This window comes from Dermochelys coriacea, chromosome 4 (assembly GCF_009764565.3).
Source record: "Dermochelys coriacea isolate rDerCor1 chromosome 4, rDerCor1.pri.v4, whole genome shotgun sequence".
NCBI lineage: Eukaryota > Metazoa > Chordata > Testudines > Dermochelyidae > Dermochelys > Dermochelys coriacea.
This window is the reverse complement of record NC_050071.1, coordinates 20,653,695-20,674,455: the sequence shown is the minus strand read 5'-3', so window position 1 is coordinate 20,674,455 and position 20,761 is coordinate 20,653,695. Positions and strand designations below refer to the sequence as shown.

Below are 20,761 nucleotides of genomic sequence, written 5' to 3'. Positions count from 1 at the left end.
TCTGGGGGTCATAGTGGATCACAAGCTAAATATGAGTCAACAGTGTAAAAACTGTTGCAAAAAAAAGCGAACATCATTGTGGCATGTATTAGCAAGAGTGTTATAAGCAAGATACAAGAAGTAATTCTTCTGCTCTACTCCATGCTGATTAGGCCTCAACTGGTGTATAGTGTCCAGTTCTGGGAGCCACATTTCAGGAAAGATGTGGACAAATTGGAGAAAGTCCAGAGAAGAGCAACAAAAATGATTAAAAGTCTAGAAAACATGACCTATGAGGGAAGATTGAGAAAATTGGGTTTGTTTAGTCTGGAAAAGAGAAGATTTGAGAGGGGACATAACAGTTTTCAAGTGCATAACAGGTTGTTACAGGGAGGAGGGAGAAAAATTGTTCTTCTTAACCCTTGTGGATAGGACAAGAAGCAATGGATTTAAATTGCAGTTTTAGGTTGGATATTAGGAAAAACTTCCTGTCAGAGTGGTTAAGCACTGTAGTAAATTGCCTAGGGAGATTGTGAAATCTCCATCATTGGGGATTTTTAAGAGCAGGTTAGACAAACACCTGTTAGGGATAGTCTAGATAATTCTTAATCTTGCCATGAGTGCAGGGGACTGGACTAGATGACCTCTCTTTCAAGGTCCCTTCCAGTCATATGATTCTATGACCAAGTTGGGCTCAATGGAGGAACAAGCCATGGACAACACTGAATGGCAACATTGTAACTGCTCCATGTCTGCAAAGATGGTCTGGGATGAAAGAGAGAATTCATCCATATCTAATGTAAACTCAGAATAGTGATCTCTAACCTTCCTTACAGACTCTCTTTAATATCACTCCTAACTTCCTTTTTCTTCTCTCCATTCACAGCTATGCATCTCACTTTCTTTCTCTGCCTTTTGGTTGGTTGGTTGTTTATTGCAATAATACCGAGGAGCCTGAGTCATGGATCAGGGCCCCATTGTGCTAGACACTGTGCAAACACAGAATCAAAAGATGGTCCCTGCCTGAAGAGGTTACAGTGCAAATATAACAAATAATGACTGGGGAGCCCAAAGTAACGATGAGACAATATTGGTCAGCAAGAAAGTCAGTGGTCATGGCACAGAAGCTGCCTGATCACTGTCAACCACTGGGTTGCTTATGTTTGCCTCTCCCCTTCACTCAGCCCTTTGGAGTAACCCCAACTCTACCAGGCTTATTCACATCCTCCTGGGCTTTCCTGGTTTTTCAAAATTGCAAAGTTAAACAAAGAACTAGCCACTTGTGTGTGAACGATGTATCTGTGTGCAAAACTGCCGAATTGAGCGTGCCGTTGGGACATATGTTCTTTGAAAATCAGAACTGTATCACAAAGGCCCATTGGTAGTTCACTACTGTGTCAGCAACTCTTATAAGGCCTGACATACTCATTACACCTCACATGCTGATCATTAATGTCACTGTGAAATGTTTGTAACAACTCAGTCGGTGAAATTATGGATACTCTCTGGGATTATGTCCTGGAGACTGTACCCAAGGGTGACAAAACAGGTTTCTTCTATAAAAAGGGGAAATAAAATGTGGTGGCAGATGTCCCGTTCAGGAAAGAGGACTCTGACCTGCTGCCTCTGAGTCAGCCAGTGGCTAACTCTCCTGAAACTTTGTAAGGGAGGGGAGTGACCCTGGACATTCCTGTATTCACAGCCTATTCACTATTGTAGTAATCTTTATACAAAATATGCCTTGAAAAGTATCATCTGAAAACTAATAACTCACTGATTTATGCCCAGATAAATTTGTTAGTCTCTAAGGTGCCACAAGGACTCCTTGTTGTTTTCAACAAGGTTACCACTCTGAAACCTGTCACTGATCACTAACGTTCTTGTGTGGGGTATGTACCACATGTACATTAAGAGTGATGGATATATGCTAGAATTATGACTTAAGTGTGTTTAAAGCAGGCATGTCAGGAGGTGTTGGTAAACAGGTTTGCCCTAGACCAAGGACTGTGTATTCGATTCTCTGACCAGCCTCGTATTCGGAGAAAGACAATGAAAGTCCATTTCACATATTAGGCAAACAAAACTATCAGGCTAACAGGATGGAGTACAGAGTGGGGCTGTAGACAGCCTGCTAGGGTCAGAGCTGCTGAACCAGGGCTGTCCAGCACAAAGGCACTTCAGGCTTGTAGGTTGGTTGTGAGCGTCCCTGGCTGGCAGCTATGGCAGCGAAGTGTTGTAAAGCACCCATGTTGCAGGGGCAAGTGGTGACACACACTTTTACTGGTCTGGATTGCACCCTGAACCTCGTAAGAAGCTCCTATGTGCCTTAACCACAGTACCATCCTTATCACACAGAGACTGTCAGGACGCAGTTATGATTTTACGGTCAAACTGTTTTCTTTGCTACACTGGTATGTAAATCTGGAGTAACTATTAAAGACAAGAGGGTTATTCTGGATTTGCAACAGCATAACATAAAGAAGAATTTAGCCCATTGGTTGCTTATTGATATGGTATGGCCTTGATGTATGATCATTTAACTTAGCAATGAAAGATAATATAAGATTTTCACTGACTCCAAATTTTACAGATTCATCTCAGTTGTACCAGGTCAGTGCCATATCTTATTATAATGCCAGCAGGACAACTGTGAATCTGTTGATAAAGTATTCCCTAAAAGGGTTCCCTTCAATTATTCTGAGGTTAGACTAGAGAAGTTTTTCTGTTTTTAATCAATCATTTCCTCTTGCCAGGGTGTCTTGTGTGCATTTTGGCATGGGATCAGATAGGAAGAAGTCAGTCTCAAACACGAGGCAGATCCTCGGCTGGTAAAAACCTATGTAGCTCCTTTGCCTCCAGTGGAGCTATGCTGATTTACACCAGCTGAGCATTTGCTCCCGTTAGTGGAAAACTAGCAAGTGACATGGTATTGGGCAGATAATTAAAAAGTCGTTTCTTCTCCATTACAACACGTTGGTCATTTTGGTTGCTTTAAAATTCATTTTGACTTTAATATAAACAATGGATAGATACACTGCAAATATATAGTATACAACAAAACTCATTGGATAATTCCACCTGACATATAGTATTCCTCAGCACCCGGATTAAAAATCTACAAACCCCAGGAGCGTATATAATGTCCAAAAGCATGTCTTTAACAAATAGCACATTTTAGTAGTTAGCAGTAATGCCACTCATTAAAGGTGGATCCTCCCTCCCCTTTTTTACAGGCATCGTGTTACAATTTGCTGCACCTTCCTGAGAATGTTGAAAACAATTGCCATGCAGAGTATGAGCATTAACAATATCAATCACTGTCTTGCTGTTCATTGATTGTAATAGTAATCATGGCCGTATACATCATACCCATGCCCCTTGTAGTAGCCATATTCATCCTCATATGTTCTGTAGCTGTCCCCTCGGGGATACCCATTCTCCCTACCATCGTTATAATCTGTTTGGCTTTCGTAGCCATTTTCATAGCCCGGGGTGGTGGTTTCTCCATTTTCATAACCCCACAGATCCCCAGGGGTGGTGGTGTCATAAACGCCCTCATCCTCGGTAGGCGTGGTGTCACCTATCCCCGGATCTGTCGGGGTGGTGATGACGATGGTTGTGGCTTCAGTTTCATTCTCTTCCTCCTCCTCTTCAGCCTCTCCATTGCCACCGTTCCCATTCTCTGTATCCGTACCATTGGTGTTCGTGCCATTGCCGCTGGTGCCGTTCTCATCCACTTTTTCAGTTTCTTCCTCCTCTTCTTCATTTTCCTCCTCCTCGTTTTCATCGCTGTCCTCTTCGCCTTCAGAGCCTTCACTCTTCCCACCTTTGCCGGGAGCTTTGCCTCCCCCGCCATTCTTAGAGCTTTCACCCGTTTCAGCATTCTCGGGACCTTGGCTGTCTTGCTCCTGTGTCACATATGGCAAAAGGGTTCGGATTTACAAAGGGATAAATAGACAAGAGAAAGAAGCAGTCATTCGAAAACTTTTAACATGGGGCCAGATCCTGAGCTCCGAGAACTTCAGGCGAGGTGTGTCTTGCCCTAATGGACCACAGACAGGTAGGAGGAAGGAAGGATTCCCTCCTGGCTTCTTGCATAACCCATGTAAGGGATGGTTAGTTGCAACTCAGTCAGTTGGGGGTGGGGGTGGTGCAGGGACTGTATTTCAAAAGCTTTGCACATTCTAGGGGAAAATGGCTGGGAAATAAGCAGAGGTATGGCTCTCTACCCAACTCACCCACAGTGGCTGGCCCACTGGGCAGCAGTATGACAGAGTTTTCAAAATGGTGCAATAAATTACTCCTAGTGCAATTGGGAACACGCAAAAAGCATTGTGCCCGTCTGAAAGGCACATGTTGACTCCACTGACTTACACAAGCTGAGGAGCTGGTAATACATGGCTGCAGTCAGAGACTCTTTTCAGGATATTTACCTCCCAGCAGATATAGCGAGGAATATCATCCATTGGCTCCTAAGCCCATGCCAAAAAGTGGAATGTGCTCCAGACTAAGAAGCATTGAATACATACTGTATTTTATAGCACTGGTATTTCCCCCTGGTTTGGGGGAACAGAAAGACATTAAGGCACTGTAAAGCCTGCCTTCAAATTGTAAGCTGTCACTATATATGTGTTTTGTATTGTGCCTACCATAGTGAGGGTCCTTACCTCGTCTAGACCTGTAGGAACTCTTGGAAACATAAATACTACTACTAATGGTTATGACACAAATTGGGGTTTAGCAATGGGAACTGTCTAATAAAGAAGGAGCTGAACTGTATTTAGTGGGCCTGTTCTCCAGAGTAAATCAGGAGTCCATTGAGTTACACCGGTGTAAAATGGGTGAGCAGAGAATCAAGCTCAATGTATTTTGGGATTCCTTGGGCCAGTCTATTGGGCCAGGAGGTGGGGCGGGGGGAGGGGGAGGTGGGTAGCCTTTTGTACTGGCTTCATTGTATTTATGAGCTTATTGGAGGGCTGCAAATATTACCTTCTTCGGGATTTTGATTTTTCCGTTACCAAGGCCTACAGCCTTCTTTCCAGTGGGAGCCTCTGTAGTAGTTTCTTCACCTTCATTCTCTCCATTGTTTCCTTCATTTGACTGCTCCTGCTGAGATATAACATGGCACTGGTCACAGAGGCTGTTTTAGTTTCGACGGAGATGTAAAAATAATCTCATCATGTGAGCAGTAAATATTTCAATATTTCCCTTCTATCCTTGCTCTGTCTGCCTTAAATACTGAAGGAAAGCACTCTTCCTTAGGAGCTTGTGATGCCAGTCCTTGCAGGGAAAACAAAGAATCCTGAATTTGTGTCTTGGCTGTGGAGTTCAAGAACAAATAATTTTAGACCTCCGTTTTCAAAAGCAGCCTCAAAATTGAGTGTGCACAGTCACCTGCAAATCTAAACAAACAGGTTGCATGAAAATCCCATTATCTGCAGGACGAAATGATTGTGTGAACAAAATTACAAGCACACATTTAGTAATGAGGTAGAGGATGCTTTGATAATTTCACCTTAAGGGGCATATTTTTTCTAGAAGCCTGAGTTGGTGTGTTCAGCTACCATGATTATTTATATACGTTAGTATTATGCACATATAATACACAACCAGCCATTTAGTAGTCACAGTTGCATGTGAAATTTTGTATCTCTATGCATAGGTGCAGGAACTAGGGGTGCTGGGGGTGCTGACACGCCCCCTGACTTGAAGTGGTTTCCATTATATACAGGTTTACAGTTTGGTTAAATGGCTCTCAGCACCCCCACTATAAAAATTGATCCAGCACCACTGTCTCTATGGTAAAATGTAAGCTCTATGGCTAAACTGTTAAATCTGCATATATGCAGGTAGTTGCACATGCAAAAAAGCACATGCACTTGCAACCCTAATGTACAAGCAGTTACAGCTATAGCGCATGTAGTAATTGTAATTACATAATGAGCAGCTCAAGTAAGACTCTGGGTTTGTGTGAATTTAAATATGATACTTTAACATTGGATAACTGGGACCACTTTTGGTTTTGTGTTTCTAGAGCTGAGGTTTGTCCAACTTTTTTCACAGTGCAGACCATATCTTAATATAGCGAACCTCTAACTGACCACTAAAGTCTCATTCACAATCACACAACATCCCAAAGAACTGTTCAGAAAACTGGGACAACTTTGGGTTTTGTATTTTCCCAGGATTTTTTGCTTTGAGACTTCAATGAACACCAAAACTAGTCCCATCCTTCCTTTGTAATTACACATCTGTGACTGAAGCTGAATGGTTTTGTTTTGGTCTCTTGTTTAACAAAGTATATCATTTGAAAGAACCAAATTAAGCTTTGAAGTAGGGATGGTGAACTTGTTTTGCTTCAAATGCACCCAAACATAGTGGGTTTGAAAGTTTTGATTTGAACTCAGACATTAATGGGTTTGCTTTCTGCTTTGGAGTATCTCTGGAAAAGGGAGCAGATGAAAAAACACCATTGAAGAAATACAGTGCAAAGTGGATCAGATTGTTGGGAAGAGTGGAAAAAATACAGAGATACAATGACAAAGCAGCAGAGAGGGAAGAGTGAAAAATTGTAATCAATAAATAAAAATTATATAGGAGGCCCACTTCTGCCAGACTGACTTTTAAGGTTTGTTTTCTATCTCTAACACATCACAGTAAAACAGCCGTGTATTGATCTATTCTGGATACCAAGAGGGCTGGGGAGGAAAAAAAAATATGAAAGGTCTGGTGATGGATCCTATCCTTGGGGTGGAAGTGAAGTCCCTGGCTTCCCTGGGAAGTGGACTGAAGAGCTGAGTATATCATTTTAGTGCTCAATTGAATGGGAGGGACATTTGACTTCTGAGGCTCCTGATGGTTAGCTTCAGCTGTTCTCAAGGCTGAGATTGGGGGAGAGAGAAACCTATTTCTTAAATTGTAGATAGATACCTGTACATGGTGCTTGTGCTGGTTCTTTTAGTAATTCCTCTTGTTCCTCTGGCAAGCCTGGCTCAATTTCTCTTTCTTATTTTGGCACACAGCCAATTGCTAGTGTTAGAATTTGTAAAAATTCCATAGACTTTCCCCCTGTCTTCTGAGGACTGCCTTGTTTACATGACCAGTAGTAAGATACTAAAGAGAGGAACAGTCTAATGTGATCACCTTCCACACACTCTGATCAGTATCTAAAGAAGAATCAAGGAAGGTAAACCTAAAATCTTGGGTTAATTTAGTGCCAGTTAAAACGTAAGTTATTTTCTACTCTCTTGAAAGAGCCACCGAACTGCATGGTGTGGTCGTCTGTGCAGATAGATATCAGAACTTGTCATGTGCCCAATAAAATAATTATCATAGTTATGCTGTTTATATAGCCATTGCTGAGGTTCTGCCTTTTCATTATAAATTATCTTTCTTTCCACTGCCTTTAAGGCTAAAGCGTGCCACAGAATTGTCTTAGCCTGGAAACTGCTTTTTAAAAAAACAAAAACAATAGAGAATAAAGTCAATGTTTCTTCAAGCCACTTTGGTTCACTTCACAAATTACTATCTGAAACCTCAAGTCATGTAAATGAAATTCATATGAAGATTTAAGAGTTACAAGTAAAAGCACTTTAAAGGAGAAGTTAAAGGGTTATTTTTTGTTGTTGTTTTTTAATCCAGCCAGGACCTGGTTTTATGCTTTCAGGGGTCTGGGTTTTTCCTGCCAGAGTTGTTTATATCACCAACACCTAAACAGTTTCAGGATGCAGATTCTGGCTCTGCTGCAGGTTGTCTGCATGTCATCAACACTTCCCAAAGGAAAGGCAGAAACCTGACTCTAGTCTTGGCAGGTAGATAATAGAGGGATTGGTTTTAGATGACAGTATTCTGCCTACAGATGAATACAGACTCAGTATACATGGTAATCCCTGCCTTTTAAAATGTGGCCTCTATTTTTTTGGATGCCATTTTTATCCTTGTGAATAATGTAAACTCAAAGTTAGAGATTAAATGCTCACCTACCTGGTGGCAACTGCAGTCCATGCATAATTAATACTGTGCCCACCAGAACAGAGACCATGTTGAAGCCCTTTCCAGATAAGACCCATCTTTAAATATAGGCTTACATTTTCCATACAGACTAATGGTCCTGGATGTCTCAGTGTGTAGGTACTCAACTTGAGAGACTTTCAAGGGCTGGGTGCTCAGCATGTTCTGAAAATCAGGTCCCTTTAAAATTACTCATGTTGGGCACCCAAAAAAATCACTCCTCACTTTGGAAAATCTTAGCTGTGCTAGTCTATAAATGTTTAAGCTATTTGTGCTCCACCACATGGGCATGTTTGGGGGGGGCGGGTATTTTGAAATATATTTTCCTCTTTTCTCTCAAACTGATAGGGCAATTTATTCACCATCAGATCGAGTTTCACCTTTCTGCCAACAAAGATACCAATTGGGAAATAAATTTCAAATGAGTTACTCTGTTTAGAATCCTGGTTTCCTGACTGTGTATGAAAGGCCAAATTCATGGAAACAGAGCAAAGAAGGTATACCTTGCTCCGCATGAAAGCCCCACTGGACTGAGGAGTGGACTCAGACTGAACTAGTCAGGATATCTGGTTAGCTGGGCCACAGCTACTAATACATGCCAAGGAGGTGAGTCGAGGGGTAAGGTCCACTGTTTGTTCTCCTGCTTGTGGTGTTTTCAATTGCCTTTGGGCATTATGCATCCATGTAGCATGCCCCAGGATTTAACCCTAAGTATTTGTAAATAAAATTGCATAATTATTTTCAGTATGTAGATTTAGGAGTGTAATATAATTCCTTTCCCTTGATACCTGTATAATTAACACCAATGGTTGATGTATAAGTGTGTGGAAAGCCAGGTAAGCACTATATATATATATATATATATATATATATATATATATAATGGCATCTTTGTAACCCATAACAGTCATTCAAGCCAAAAATTCACTGTTATAAATACAGTAATGTCTAAGCACACATTGACTCAAGAGACCATAATGGTAGCAAAGAAGCTATTATTGCTTGTCCAGGTCAAAATATGCATTTCCAAAAATAGTATCACACCAAAATACATATTTACACAAGAGATTATATCAGTTTTGAAGGACACAACACAATTTAGAAGGTAAATAATAATAGGAGAGGATGTTTAACCAGTACTGCAAATACACCCCATGGTTATGTGATGGAAGTACTCTCTGTAGTCAGTGTTCCTTTTTCTGTATTGATGGGCTTGTTTTATGAGTTAACACTGGAGCCACTCTTGTTTCTGGGTCACTTTATTCCCCTAAGAATTACGTTGCAGAATTCTGTGGTGTGCCAACAGGGAGAACAACTTATGTGTCGGTAAAATAAGGACTGGTGAATCACCAAACTCAAGAACAGTGCAGAAGATTGCATGCTGCTATACATAATGTCCCACACAAACACATATAGCCGAAAGAACTGGATGTAGGGCCAGATCCTCAGTTAGTGTGAATCAGCAAAGTTACATTACTGTCAATAAAAAGAAAAGGAGTACTTGTGGCACCTTAGAGACTAACAAATTTATTTGAGCATAAGTTTTCGTGAGCTACAGCTCACTTCATCAGATGCATTCGGTGGAAAATACAATGAGGAGATTTATATACACACACACAGAGAACATGAAACAATGGGTTTTATCATACACACTTCAGAGTAGCAGCCGTGTTAGTCTGTATTCGCAAAAAGAAAAGGAGTACTTGTGGCACCTTAGAGACTAACAAATTTATTAGAGCATAAGCTTTCGTGAGCTAGTGAGCTGTAGCTCATGAAAGCTTATGCTCTAATAAATTTGTTAGTCTCTAAGGTGCCACAAGTACTCCTTTTCTTTTTGATCATACACACTGTAAGGAGAGTGATCACTTAAGATGAGCCATCACCAGCAGGCGGGTGTGGGGAAGGAGGAAAACCTTTCATGGTGACAAGCAAGGTGGGCCATTTCCAGCAGTTAACAAGAACATCTGAGGAACAGTGGGGGGTAGGGTGGGGGGGAGAAATAACATGGGGAAAACACCCCACTCCCCATTGTTCCTCAGATGTTCTTGTTTGCTGGAAATGGCCCACCTTGCTTGTCACCATGAAAGGTTTTCCTCCTTCCCCCCCGCCCCCCGCTGGTGATGGCTCATCTTAAGTGATCACTCTCCTTACAGAAAGAAAAGGAGTACTTGTGGCACCTTAGAGACTAACAAATTTATTAGAGCATAAGCTTTGTTTTTTCCACCAAATGCATCCGATGAAGTGAGCTGTAGCTCACGAAAGCTTATGCTCTAATAAATTTGTTAGTCTCTAAGGTGCCACAAGTACTCCTTTTCTTTTTGCGAATACAGACTAACACGGCTGCTACTCTGAAACCTCTCCTTACAGAGTGTATGATAAAACCCATTGTTCGTGTTCTCTGTGTGTGTGTGTGTATAAATCTCCCCACTGTATTTTCCACCGAATGCATCCGATGAAGTGAGCTGTAGCTCACGAAAGCTTATGCTCAAATAAATTTGTTAGTCTCTAAGGTGCCACAAGTACTCCTTTTCTTTTTGCGAATACAGACTAACACGGCTGCTACTCTGAAACCTGTCATTACTGTCAATGGAGCTTTTCAGATTTATATCAGCTGAGGATCTGGCCCACTGACTCTCCAAGGAAAGAAGAGTTTAGTTCCATAATTCTGCACAGTCTTTGCTTTGCTATTATCCTGATCTAAATGTAGTAAACCTAGTTCTATGGTCTAATCGTTAAGCAGGGCTTTCTACCATTAGTACCTCAGTTTACCCATCTGTAAAAAAGCTAGTAACAATACTTACCTATCTCACAATGTTGTTTTTAAAGAGGTTCTTAGATGAAGGGCACTGTTGAAGTGCTGAACATTATTAACATTTCATCTTCTTAGGCCTGAAGCAGGTCTGTTTCTGCAATATTATCAAGCCCTGCCCATTTCTAAGCTGTTGGAACCAGAAAGTCTGGACTGTATCTCAAAGACTACTCCCCCATTTAAAAAAAAAATGACTCGGGGCTTAAAAAACATAGCAGCAGTCCAGAATGGAAACCTGTGGGTAGTTAGCAATCCTGACAATGACCATTCAAAGAGTCCAGACTATTAAAAAATCCCCATTTTTTGTTTGATTTTTTTGTGTTACTTGGTTTGTTTTGACAATGGCCACGCAAGTTACGTACCCCTTCTTCTTCTTCCTCCTCCTCCTCCGAGCTGTCGCCATCCCCCTCTTCTTCTGAGTCACTGCTCTAAACAGAGGGAAAATTGTGAGTATTTCCTTTCCTGTGCTTCCAGATAATGGGAGAGAAAGAGAGAGAGTGTGTGTGTGTGTGTGTGTGTTTCTGAGAGTTGCATATAAAGCACAGAAAAGATTCTACATGGATAATTGATCTACAAGGTTAGCCAGACAGTTAAAGGATTCTGGTGACCTTATGATGGCAAACATGAAACTTGTGATGCAGAGAGTGGTGGAGAGTCATGTGGAGAAGGGTTTGTAATGTCAATGGACCCTTGAGACGTGTGTATATCACAGTTATACTGATGTTTCCACCAGCTTCTCAGCGGAGCACGTTGTACAAAAAGTGTCTGATGTGGACAATGCCTTTCATCCCAATTATATTATGCCTTTCAGCACCAATTATATACATGCACCTTACTGAACGAGATTGACCTTCTGGAGGGAGCACAGCTACCAGGCAGCACACCAGAGCTGCACAATGATTCTGTGCACTGATAAACCCTGAGCCTTTCAAAAGGCCTCCTAGGTCCTTCAAAGTCCACACACAGTAGACAGATTTTTATGGTCTTGTCTGAAAACTTTGTGGAACTCAGATTATGTACATTGAGGATGGAGGGCAGGATCAAACTGGCTTAGAGTTGATTGAATCTGTCTTCCTGGGAGATTAAACTCTTCAAACGTGGTGTGTAGCCAGCCCACTAAACCATCCCACTTGCTGGACTGAAAAGCTCCATTGCTGTTGTGTGCTTTACCTCTCATTTTCATTGTAAATCTGCTTCTCTGTCTACAGAAATCTTCTGCCAAATATCTTGCCTCTCCAACAACTTATCCTCTCTTATATACCATCAGACTTTCCCAGTAACCACAGAGCTTCATGGAAAAGAATAGAGGCTTTGGACAATAAGCTATAGGGGGATGGAATCTTCCCTTTTTCCTGCCACCATTCAGTGCTATGCTGTGGTTTTCCACCCTGGTTCACCCAGTTACTTACACAGCACTTAACACTTTCAAAGTGCTGGTCAGCCATTAAAATGATTATGCCATTTGTTACTATGCAGGCAAAAAGGGTACCAGAATCTGGCCTTAACTAATTTAGATTTGCACCCCTCCATGAGATAGGTATGTAAACATCGATTTCTGGATAGAATGGATGTGCTTTGAAATAGATGTAGTTCTCATCATTCAATTTTTCATCCCAGGTGTAAGTAATGTTTTGACTGGATATGTTAAGAATTCTTATAAAGGCAGTAAACATTTCTACTAATATTATCTGGGAACCAAATCATTAGCTTTCCATACAGGGCTTTATTATGACTATTATTTCTGGAGGTGGGAAGAGGAAAGGTGTAGGGAAACTCAGGAAGCCCACAAGCCTTTTTGGCTTTGGAGCTTGTATCTTCTGTACATTGACATTTGCGTTCAGCATAATTAGGGGACTAGATAAGAGATGGGTTTACAGGATTCTTCTCTGACATTGTGAGTGATAGCTAAAGATGGACCCGCACAAAAATATATTTGTACCCGAGGGACATGCCAAACCACTGTGCTGCTGGAGCATCATTCCCAGACACAAGACTGTTTTTAACTTCAGAGGAAATCTATGACTGTGCTTCTGCATCTAACTGCATGCCAGTCAAAAGATACAGATATTGAGTCCATGAAAAATAATTCCAAACTGCTGTCTTTTTTTTTAAAGCATACAGTAAATTCTGCCATTTCTCCTATTTTTTTCAGTTATAAGCAAAATTACTTCTTCCAGTGGAGTCTCCTTTGCTGTGTGATGCATTATGCAATTACACATCCTGCTTTCCTGTAACCCTGAGCCATGCCAGTCTGTGCCATTTCCAGAGGCCATACTGAGGTAAATGATGTCATATTCTTGGCAGTACCGTCAGGCAGGATGCAATCCATACGGCTATACTGGCCAAAGTTCTGGACAGGTCTGGGAATTAAGTGGCCTTTGTTTACTGCTTTAAAATGGGTGTAATTATTTTATCTTATATAACAGTGAGTCTCTTTTAAATGACATGTTTTGTGTCAGTGCCCCTGTGAGTCACACCAAATGTCTATGGAACATGAACCTCATGGGCTAGATGTTCAAAAGATCCCAACTTATTGGGGTGCTGAGCTCTTCTTTGTAAATCTGGTCATAAGTGTTACAATGGGGGCAGCTGGGTACCAGGCTCTTTTCAAAACCTGTATGTACCAAAACACTTTTTATGACTGACCTCCAGCTCCTTTCCACGGGCTCTGACAGCTGTAAAGATACTGTGGGGAATTCCTGGGGAATTCACTGGCTCTCATCTGTTACCTGCAGCAGCCCCCAGTTCAGGGGTTACACTGGGGGATGTTCCTGGGGAGAAAGAGGTGTGCCTGGGGCATTCCCACATCTGACTATTTCTGAATGTCAGCCAACCCCACAGTCAACTGCACATAAGCAGGGCTAGCCCTACGGGTGGGCAGCCAGAGTGGGGGCTCTGGATGGCAACTTCCAGGGGCACCACATTACTTATCTCTTTTTTTTGTTCCTGTTGTTGCTGTTGCTTGAATGGCTGACGCAGCCATTTGGGAATTTTTTTATTTTTTTTTAATTTTGCGGGGGGGTTGTTTTAACTTGGCCATTTGGGTGGTGCCAAAAATATTTTTTGCTCTGGCAGCAAAACACCAAAGGCTGGACCTGGGCATAAGTTAGGGTGGCTGAAAAAATGGATATAATGAGCCTGATTCTCCTTTCACTTACCCCAGACTTACACTAGTATAAATTTGCTGACTTCAGTGGAGTTAATCCTAATTTACACCACTACAGATGGATCAGAATCAGGCCCAGTGCATGTACACCACCCAGAAGGCCAGATCATCATCCGTTGTGAATTTCTGAAACTCCACTGAGCTACAATATTTAAATTAGCTGAGAATCCACCCACACCCAATCCCCCCCCCCCCACACACACACACCATAGGACCCGCACCTGTGCCAGTTCAGCTTTTGGAGGTTTCTTTCTCTAAAGCATAGCTGGTCTTGTTTCATTTTGGCTAGAGAAACATTTGGGGTGAAATCTTGGCCCCGTTGAAGTCCAGGGGATTTTTGTATGAGGTAAGGATTGAGTTGAATGAGGTAAGGATTTCACCTACAGGCTTTTGTTTGGAAAAACTGAATTGATTATATATATAAATCAATATGAATGGTTCATTTTGCTCCATTTTAAACTATATAGAGAAAATTTCACAGACCCAAAAGAGAATTTAAGAGATTTGCAGGATCTTGAAGCAGATTATGTTCACCCATCTGAATAAGAATAAATTAACATCCCTAACTGTCTTTGGAACACCCCAGGCCAAATTCAATCCTGGTGCAAATGAGTTTAACTCCACTACTTTCAGGTGATGTTGATGGAATTATTCCTGCTTATGCCAAAGCTGAGCTCAAATATATGTGAATTGTTCCAAATAACTTTAAATTATCTAAAATTGGCAATTATTTTTGTTCAAGAGGTATCTAATTATGTTAAGTGTATGTATGGATCATAATGCAACAGGCAATGTTCATAATTCCTTTTAAAAAGCTGCATTTACCTGAATTCTTCTGTGTGGTGGATACACATAGGCATATCTGTAAAAATAATATCGATGTCTGTTCTTGAAAACCTAGCAAAAAAGTAAAAAAAACTAAATCAATTTTGGTTTCAGGTATTGGAGTTTAAGAAACAAGTGAGTGTAATTCTAATACACAAAAATAATCCAAAAAGGCTGATATCATACCGCATTTTCTTCCGAATCATCTGATTTTGCTCTTCTATAGAAGCTTTTTGCCTGTTGGAAAAGGTTATGTTAATGAATGGTTCTCCTACTTAAAAACACTAGCAAGGCAAAGTCACTGGCAAGTGGTATTCTAGCACCTCATAAATGATCTAGAAGAGTTAGTCAGTTGTTGAAGCCACTTACTGAGAAAGCACAGGCTATTCCCAAAAGGCAGATAAAGATAAGTGCAGTCCTCATTATTGTATTTTCTGGAAGTAACAAGAAGGGTAATGTCAGTATATTTACTTCACATTTATGAAACATCAGCACAGCAAGGGAGCTCCTGGGATAATGACTTATGCAGTATTTTCATCCAGAAATACCCCAGTGACATTTAGACAGACAGACAGAAGTGTGTGCACATGCACACCCACACCCACATATATATGTATGGAGATAGACAAACATAGGGGAATCGCTTCTCCCATCAGTGGAATACTGCCATTTCTGGGCTTGAATATGTCACTTAGGGTATGTCTACACTGCAGCTGGAGGCATGCCTCACAGCCTAGGTAGACAGATTTGCACTAATACTGCTTGAACTAGTGCGCCAAAAAGAGCAACATGGATCTAGTGCTCAGGCAATGGAATGGGCTAGCCATCCGAGCTTGAGTTGGGAGGGCATAGACTCAGGCCACTAGCCCAAGCTGCTGTCCAAGCTACAATATCCACGCTGCTATTTTTAGCACGCTAGCTAGAGCACAGCTAGTACAAATCTGTCTACCCAGGCTGGGAGGCACGTTTCCCGCTGCCGAGTAAATATGCCCCTAGAGTGTGTCAACTTCATTGCAGTTAAATTATCTGATTAATTTAGCTTTCTTTCTCTGTTGATGAATCAGTCATTAACAAATCCTGATCTGTGAATGTAGTTGTCCTTTGCAAGTACACACCAAATAGTTTGTGAACAATGTTTAGTCAGTAATTAGTTCAGTCAACTAATCCTTCATTTGCATTGCATGACTGGGTTTCTAAGTCACATGGGCATTGTTTCTGCTCCCTGATTGGATAACTTGGTTTTTAAAATAGGAGACTAGTGAGTGATGAATAGTGAGCAATTACAATGAATAATGTACATCTAGTTTGAGTTCTTGGCCAAATAATCCTTCATATAAGAATTCACAAAACCTCTGGGAATTGCACTCATTTTCACAAATAAACTGGCCGTTGTCTGAATCCTCATGAATAATTCATGGAGTGACATTATGCAGCGCAAGCTTGTCACGTTAATTCATGAAAATATTAATGAGTCACTTTCTGTATTATTCAACAGAAAATTCAACAGAACACAGTAACATGTTAGTGCAGGAAGTCAAGAATGTTGACATTTCAGGAGGAAATATTTAGATTGGTAGCATGTAATTAGCGACCCTGGAATTTGGCCAATTCCTTAGGGTTAATTCCTCCATCCTTCTGAAAGGAAACTTTAATGATCTTGAGTAGATTTTTATGTTTGAAGGCACATTTTCCTAACTTTAAGCTGAGGTTTCACTATAGTAAGAATGCTAATGTCACCATGATCAGGGCTGCCAAACGTGGGTTTTTCTCATAGGTGTCCCTTCCAAGTAATCAACTACTCTAACCCTGGTAATCAGCTGATTAGCAATGAGAGTATAGGTCACAATGTGGGCTTAAATAATATTTATGTTTAGAACACCTGATATTTGTATGATATTTAGACCCCTGAATCACCTGATCTGAATAATGGTCTATTGCACCTTTCCTCAAACTTGCTTGAGACCTCATGACTTTGACAGGCTCTGGACATCACTCTCTTAACTTTTAGTTACAGTGTGTATGATAAACCCATTGTTTCATGTTCTCTGTGTGTGTGTATATAAATCTCTCCTCTGCTTTTTCCACCAAATGCATCCGATGAAGTGAGCTGTAGCTCACGAAAGCTTATGCTCTAATAAATTTGTTAGTCTCTAAGGTGCCACGGGTACTCCTTTTCTTTTTGCGAATACAAACTAACACGGCTGCTACTCTGAAACTTAACTTTTAGTTGTCTCCAGGGGGAAATAGTGGCCTGCTATAGGGTTTCTGAGGAACAGCTGACTCCATTATTTACTGTCTTTGAGATAACTGGCTAGGTCTACTACCTCATCAGCCCTGCCAGATCCACCCAATTATGTCTTGAAGTGAAGAAGTGTCTTCTTCCTTGTTCTATAGAACAGGACCAGGAAACACATCTCTAGTTCTCATTCAATTTTCTCTCTAAGTCCTCTAAAGCTGGGTTGGCTCTGAGAGCTGGTGGGAAATTACCTTTTAGTGCTAAGGTGATTAGGAATCTTACCAGACTCCTACTCCTACCTACCCGCCTCCCCAGTAAAAGTAAATCAGAGAGATCTAAACACTAGGAACCAAATTCAGATATGTGCAAGTGGGTGCAACTGCACTGTAGTTCATGACATTTCAGAACTTGCAGTGGTCTGATTTTGGTTCTAAAGTGGTTGTCGTGGTTCTTCACTGAATTACAGATTTCTCTTTGGAAGAGGTAATAAACACAGATCCTGAAAGCAAAAATATCCATAACTTGCACAACTGTTTATTTCATTAAGGCACTGAGCCATAAGGAGTCCGAGTTTGAGCTGATGTACATCAGGGTAGCTCTGTAGACTTCAGTGGAGTTATGTTGATTTATACCAACTGAGGATCTGGTCCCAAACTTGCAAATTACACCTGTCTGTAATATAACACCTAAAAACCCTGCTTTTGGGATCATTTCTATATTTAAGTTTGTAACAAGATAAGTTGTATTAATTTTTTTAAGTTATGGGAAAATCTGTTTCTTCCATTCTGCGAATTTTTCCCATGCTGTATTAAACACAGGTTAGAAAAGAGTCAGGAAAATTGTTTTCTTAGGTTGTTCAGTAGGGGGTTTGATTATATTTCACTCATGAAATTTTTTTGTTCACATTTTCTGTCTCATATTGGAGTGGTTGACAAGTTACAATTAGGTATGGCACAACTTAGTTACCTTTTTCATTCAACTTTATCACAACAATCATGCTGTAAATTCATACCTTTTTTTACAAAGTATACAAAGCATAATTTTGCAATCCAGTTAGAAATAGAGAATCAACAGATTAGAAAAACAGGTGGAAAAAGTTGGTCTCAATTTATACAAGATATAAAGAAACTAAACATAAGAAATCTTACCAGTTTGCAGTCCTGAAGTGTACAGCCTAGTTAAAAGAAGTCAGTGGACACAGATTTAATAGTTTAGCTTGCTCACTGTCATCCTACTGGAATATAAACTCTCTTTTTACCCTCCAGTAGCCAATCATCACCTTGCCTGTGTGATGTCAGCAAGTGGATTCTCACCATAAAACCCCCCAGTTTCAACATTTTTCTAGACACAGATTTAGTTTATAAACATAAAGCTCTGTTCTAGTGCCAAGAGGGTTGTATAGTTTCATTTAATTAAAGGTCTCGTGTAAGATGAAGGGTTTGGATGCTGAGATGTATAATAATGTTCTGAATATAAATTAAAACAAATATTGGGAATTCTGTTTTAAGTGCTTTTTCACTTTCTTTTTTGGAAAATGTTATATACAAAAGAAGTGGAAACACAACAGTCCTGATTCTCTTCTCACTTAACACCAGCATCAATCTGGTGTAAGGCTAGTGTGACAGGACTATTTGGTCCATAGTGTCATTTGTGCTGATATAGCTCATGAATATGAATTAAACACAGCATATATATTATACGAAGCCAGATGCTCACCATAGTTCTGCTACTTTACACCTTTGGAGAACCTGGTCCATTTTACTGTTTTATAGAAAGAAAGGAGGGAAACCGTTGCCATTAATAACCATTGGATACCATACAATGTACATAGAGTTTTTCAATTCAAAGAATGCCAAAACACTTTACAAACTATGCACAGAGATCACTTGACCCGCTACTGAAAAGCAGTCACTTCTCAGGTGAAACGTGGCAATTGTTTGATGGCGTACTGCAAAGCTAAACAACTGTTTAGAACCTAATGTGAAGAATAGCTTGTGCAATTGAAAGTACAGGGGGAAAGCTAAATAGGCAGAATGTAGTTATTTAAGTTAGAATTTGGAAAGGACAGCAGAGTTAGCAACCCTACTCTTGAAGAAATGCCTTCAGATCTATGACCACAAGTGGTCAGGACCTTAGTTTTATGGCTCATCTGAAAGATGCCACCTACTGCAGCAGTATCCATTAACACCATGCTAGGATACTGGTTCATTACCGACTCAGAGGGTAAATGACCACCTACTGAATTACTAGCACCACTTCCAACAGCCGCTAAGTGTTCGTTGGTGGTCTTCCATCAAAGCACTGTCCAGGCTGGATTTTACATTCATGAAGCACTTCAGTGTGTTGGCATGAGTGTTGGCTTGTCTCTGACCAAAGGCTAACCTTACAATAAACAGTGAGGAGCACTTAAGAGCTGACTGCCCTAACAGATGCTGATATCCCAATGTGGTGGTCACGCAGTATGGTTTGAGGTATCTGGAAAAGGGGTTACATTCACTGTTTTAGTGCTAAGGCTTTAGCAGCAAAATATGGAGGACTGGATTCTACAATTGGCTGTGAGGAGCCAAACCTGGTGGTTATTATTGATACCAGGAAGGACAAAGAGGCAAAGAATGAGAGTGTAACTATATGTACAGGATAGCAATCAGTTATTTATTAGTGATGCAGTGCAGTCCAATTGGGTGACTTTTAGGAGAATTAGAGGGGTCAGATATCTGCAGTCAGGAGGGTATTGCACACCACCAAAGAGAGAGGAAATTCTTGAACAATGGACTGGACTCAGACTGGAATCAAGTGGCAGGAAGGAGTAGCTGACATTGCTTGAAGGAGGGAGTTTTACTAACTGAATAATTAAGACAGATCTTTTTCTCTCAGGAAGTCAAGATGCTGACAAAGAGAGGCAATTACAGGTATGTTTGTTATCCCTAATTCTCCAGGGCAGAGCTGATTTTATACTTCTTGTGGATGTTGGGGCTTGAAATGTGCCCATTACCCTGGGCAAAATAGACTAGCAATATCTGAAATGGACATCTGATATCGAATGAATTGTCCAGCCCATCCCTGGGTGTGTCTGATATCAGTTATCTAATACAATGGCGATGTATATTATATGTGCACAAAGTGCGGGTGTGTATGTGCTTTTGTTTGCTCTTTAGGGCCTTATTCAGGCAAAAGTCACATTCATTTAAATAATCATAAATACCAATTTTAAAAATTAAACTCTATATTTCTTGGTGGGTTGTGGGGGGGATTTTTTTTGAGTAAGGCAAGGGGGCTGGTGGTTTTCCTTCATCCCTTGGGCTAAATCCAGGACTGTGCAAATTAGCATCTCTCTATTGCCTTCAATGGAACTCCACTAATTCATATCAGCTGAGGATCTGGCTTCTTTTTCTTTTCTTTTCTTTCTTTCTTTCTTTCTTTCTTTCTTTCTTTCTCTACCCTTCCCTTTTTCTAAATCTTTTTCAACACCAGTTTCTCTTCAAACTGATTCTTTAATACGTCTTTGAATCTTCAAAGTTTTTACCTTCTAAATCCATTCTCTTTTTTTATCTCCGCAAAATATATTTATTTATTTTGGGTCTTTTATTCTCTGACTTATTTTTCCTGTTGGCATTTTCTCTTTTATGGTGTGTCCACCCTGGGGCTGGGAGGAGTGATGCTCAGAGTGGGCAAACAGACTTGTGCTAGCTCTGTTCGAGCTAGTGTCTTAAAAATAGCCATGTGGCTGTGGCAGCTC

At 40.7% G+C, this 20,761-nt stretch overlaps 1 protein-coding gene across 1 annotated transcript; it reads right to left on the bottom strand.

Annotated features, from left to right (window-relative positions):
* Positions 1-2,949: 2,949 nt before the first annotated feature.
* Positions 2,950-18,254, bottom strand: LOC119855067 (integrin binding sialoprotein). Its single transcript, XM_038400514.2, has 7 exons — positions 18,174-18,254; positions 15,159-15,223; positions 14,976-15,026; positions 14,790-14,861; positions 11,161-11,226; positions 4,969-5,088; positions 2,950-3,887 (listed from the first exon to the last, which is right to left on the bottom strand). Exons 2-7 carry the CDS (start codon positions 15,210-15,212, stop codon positions 3,309-3,311), a joined length of 942 nt encoding a protein of 313 aa, XP_038256442.1. The 5' UTR covers positions 15,213-15,223; positions 18,174-18,254; the 3' UTR covers positions 2,950-3,308.
* Positions 18,255-20,761: the final 2,507 nt, after the last annotated feature.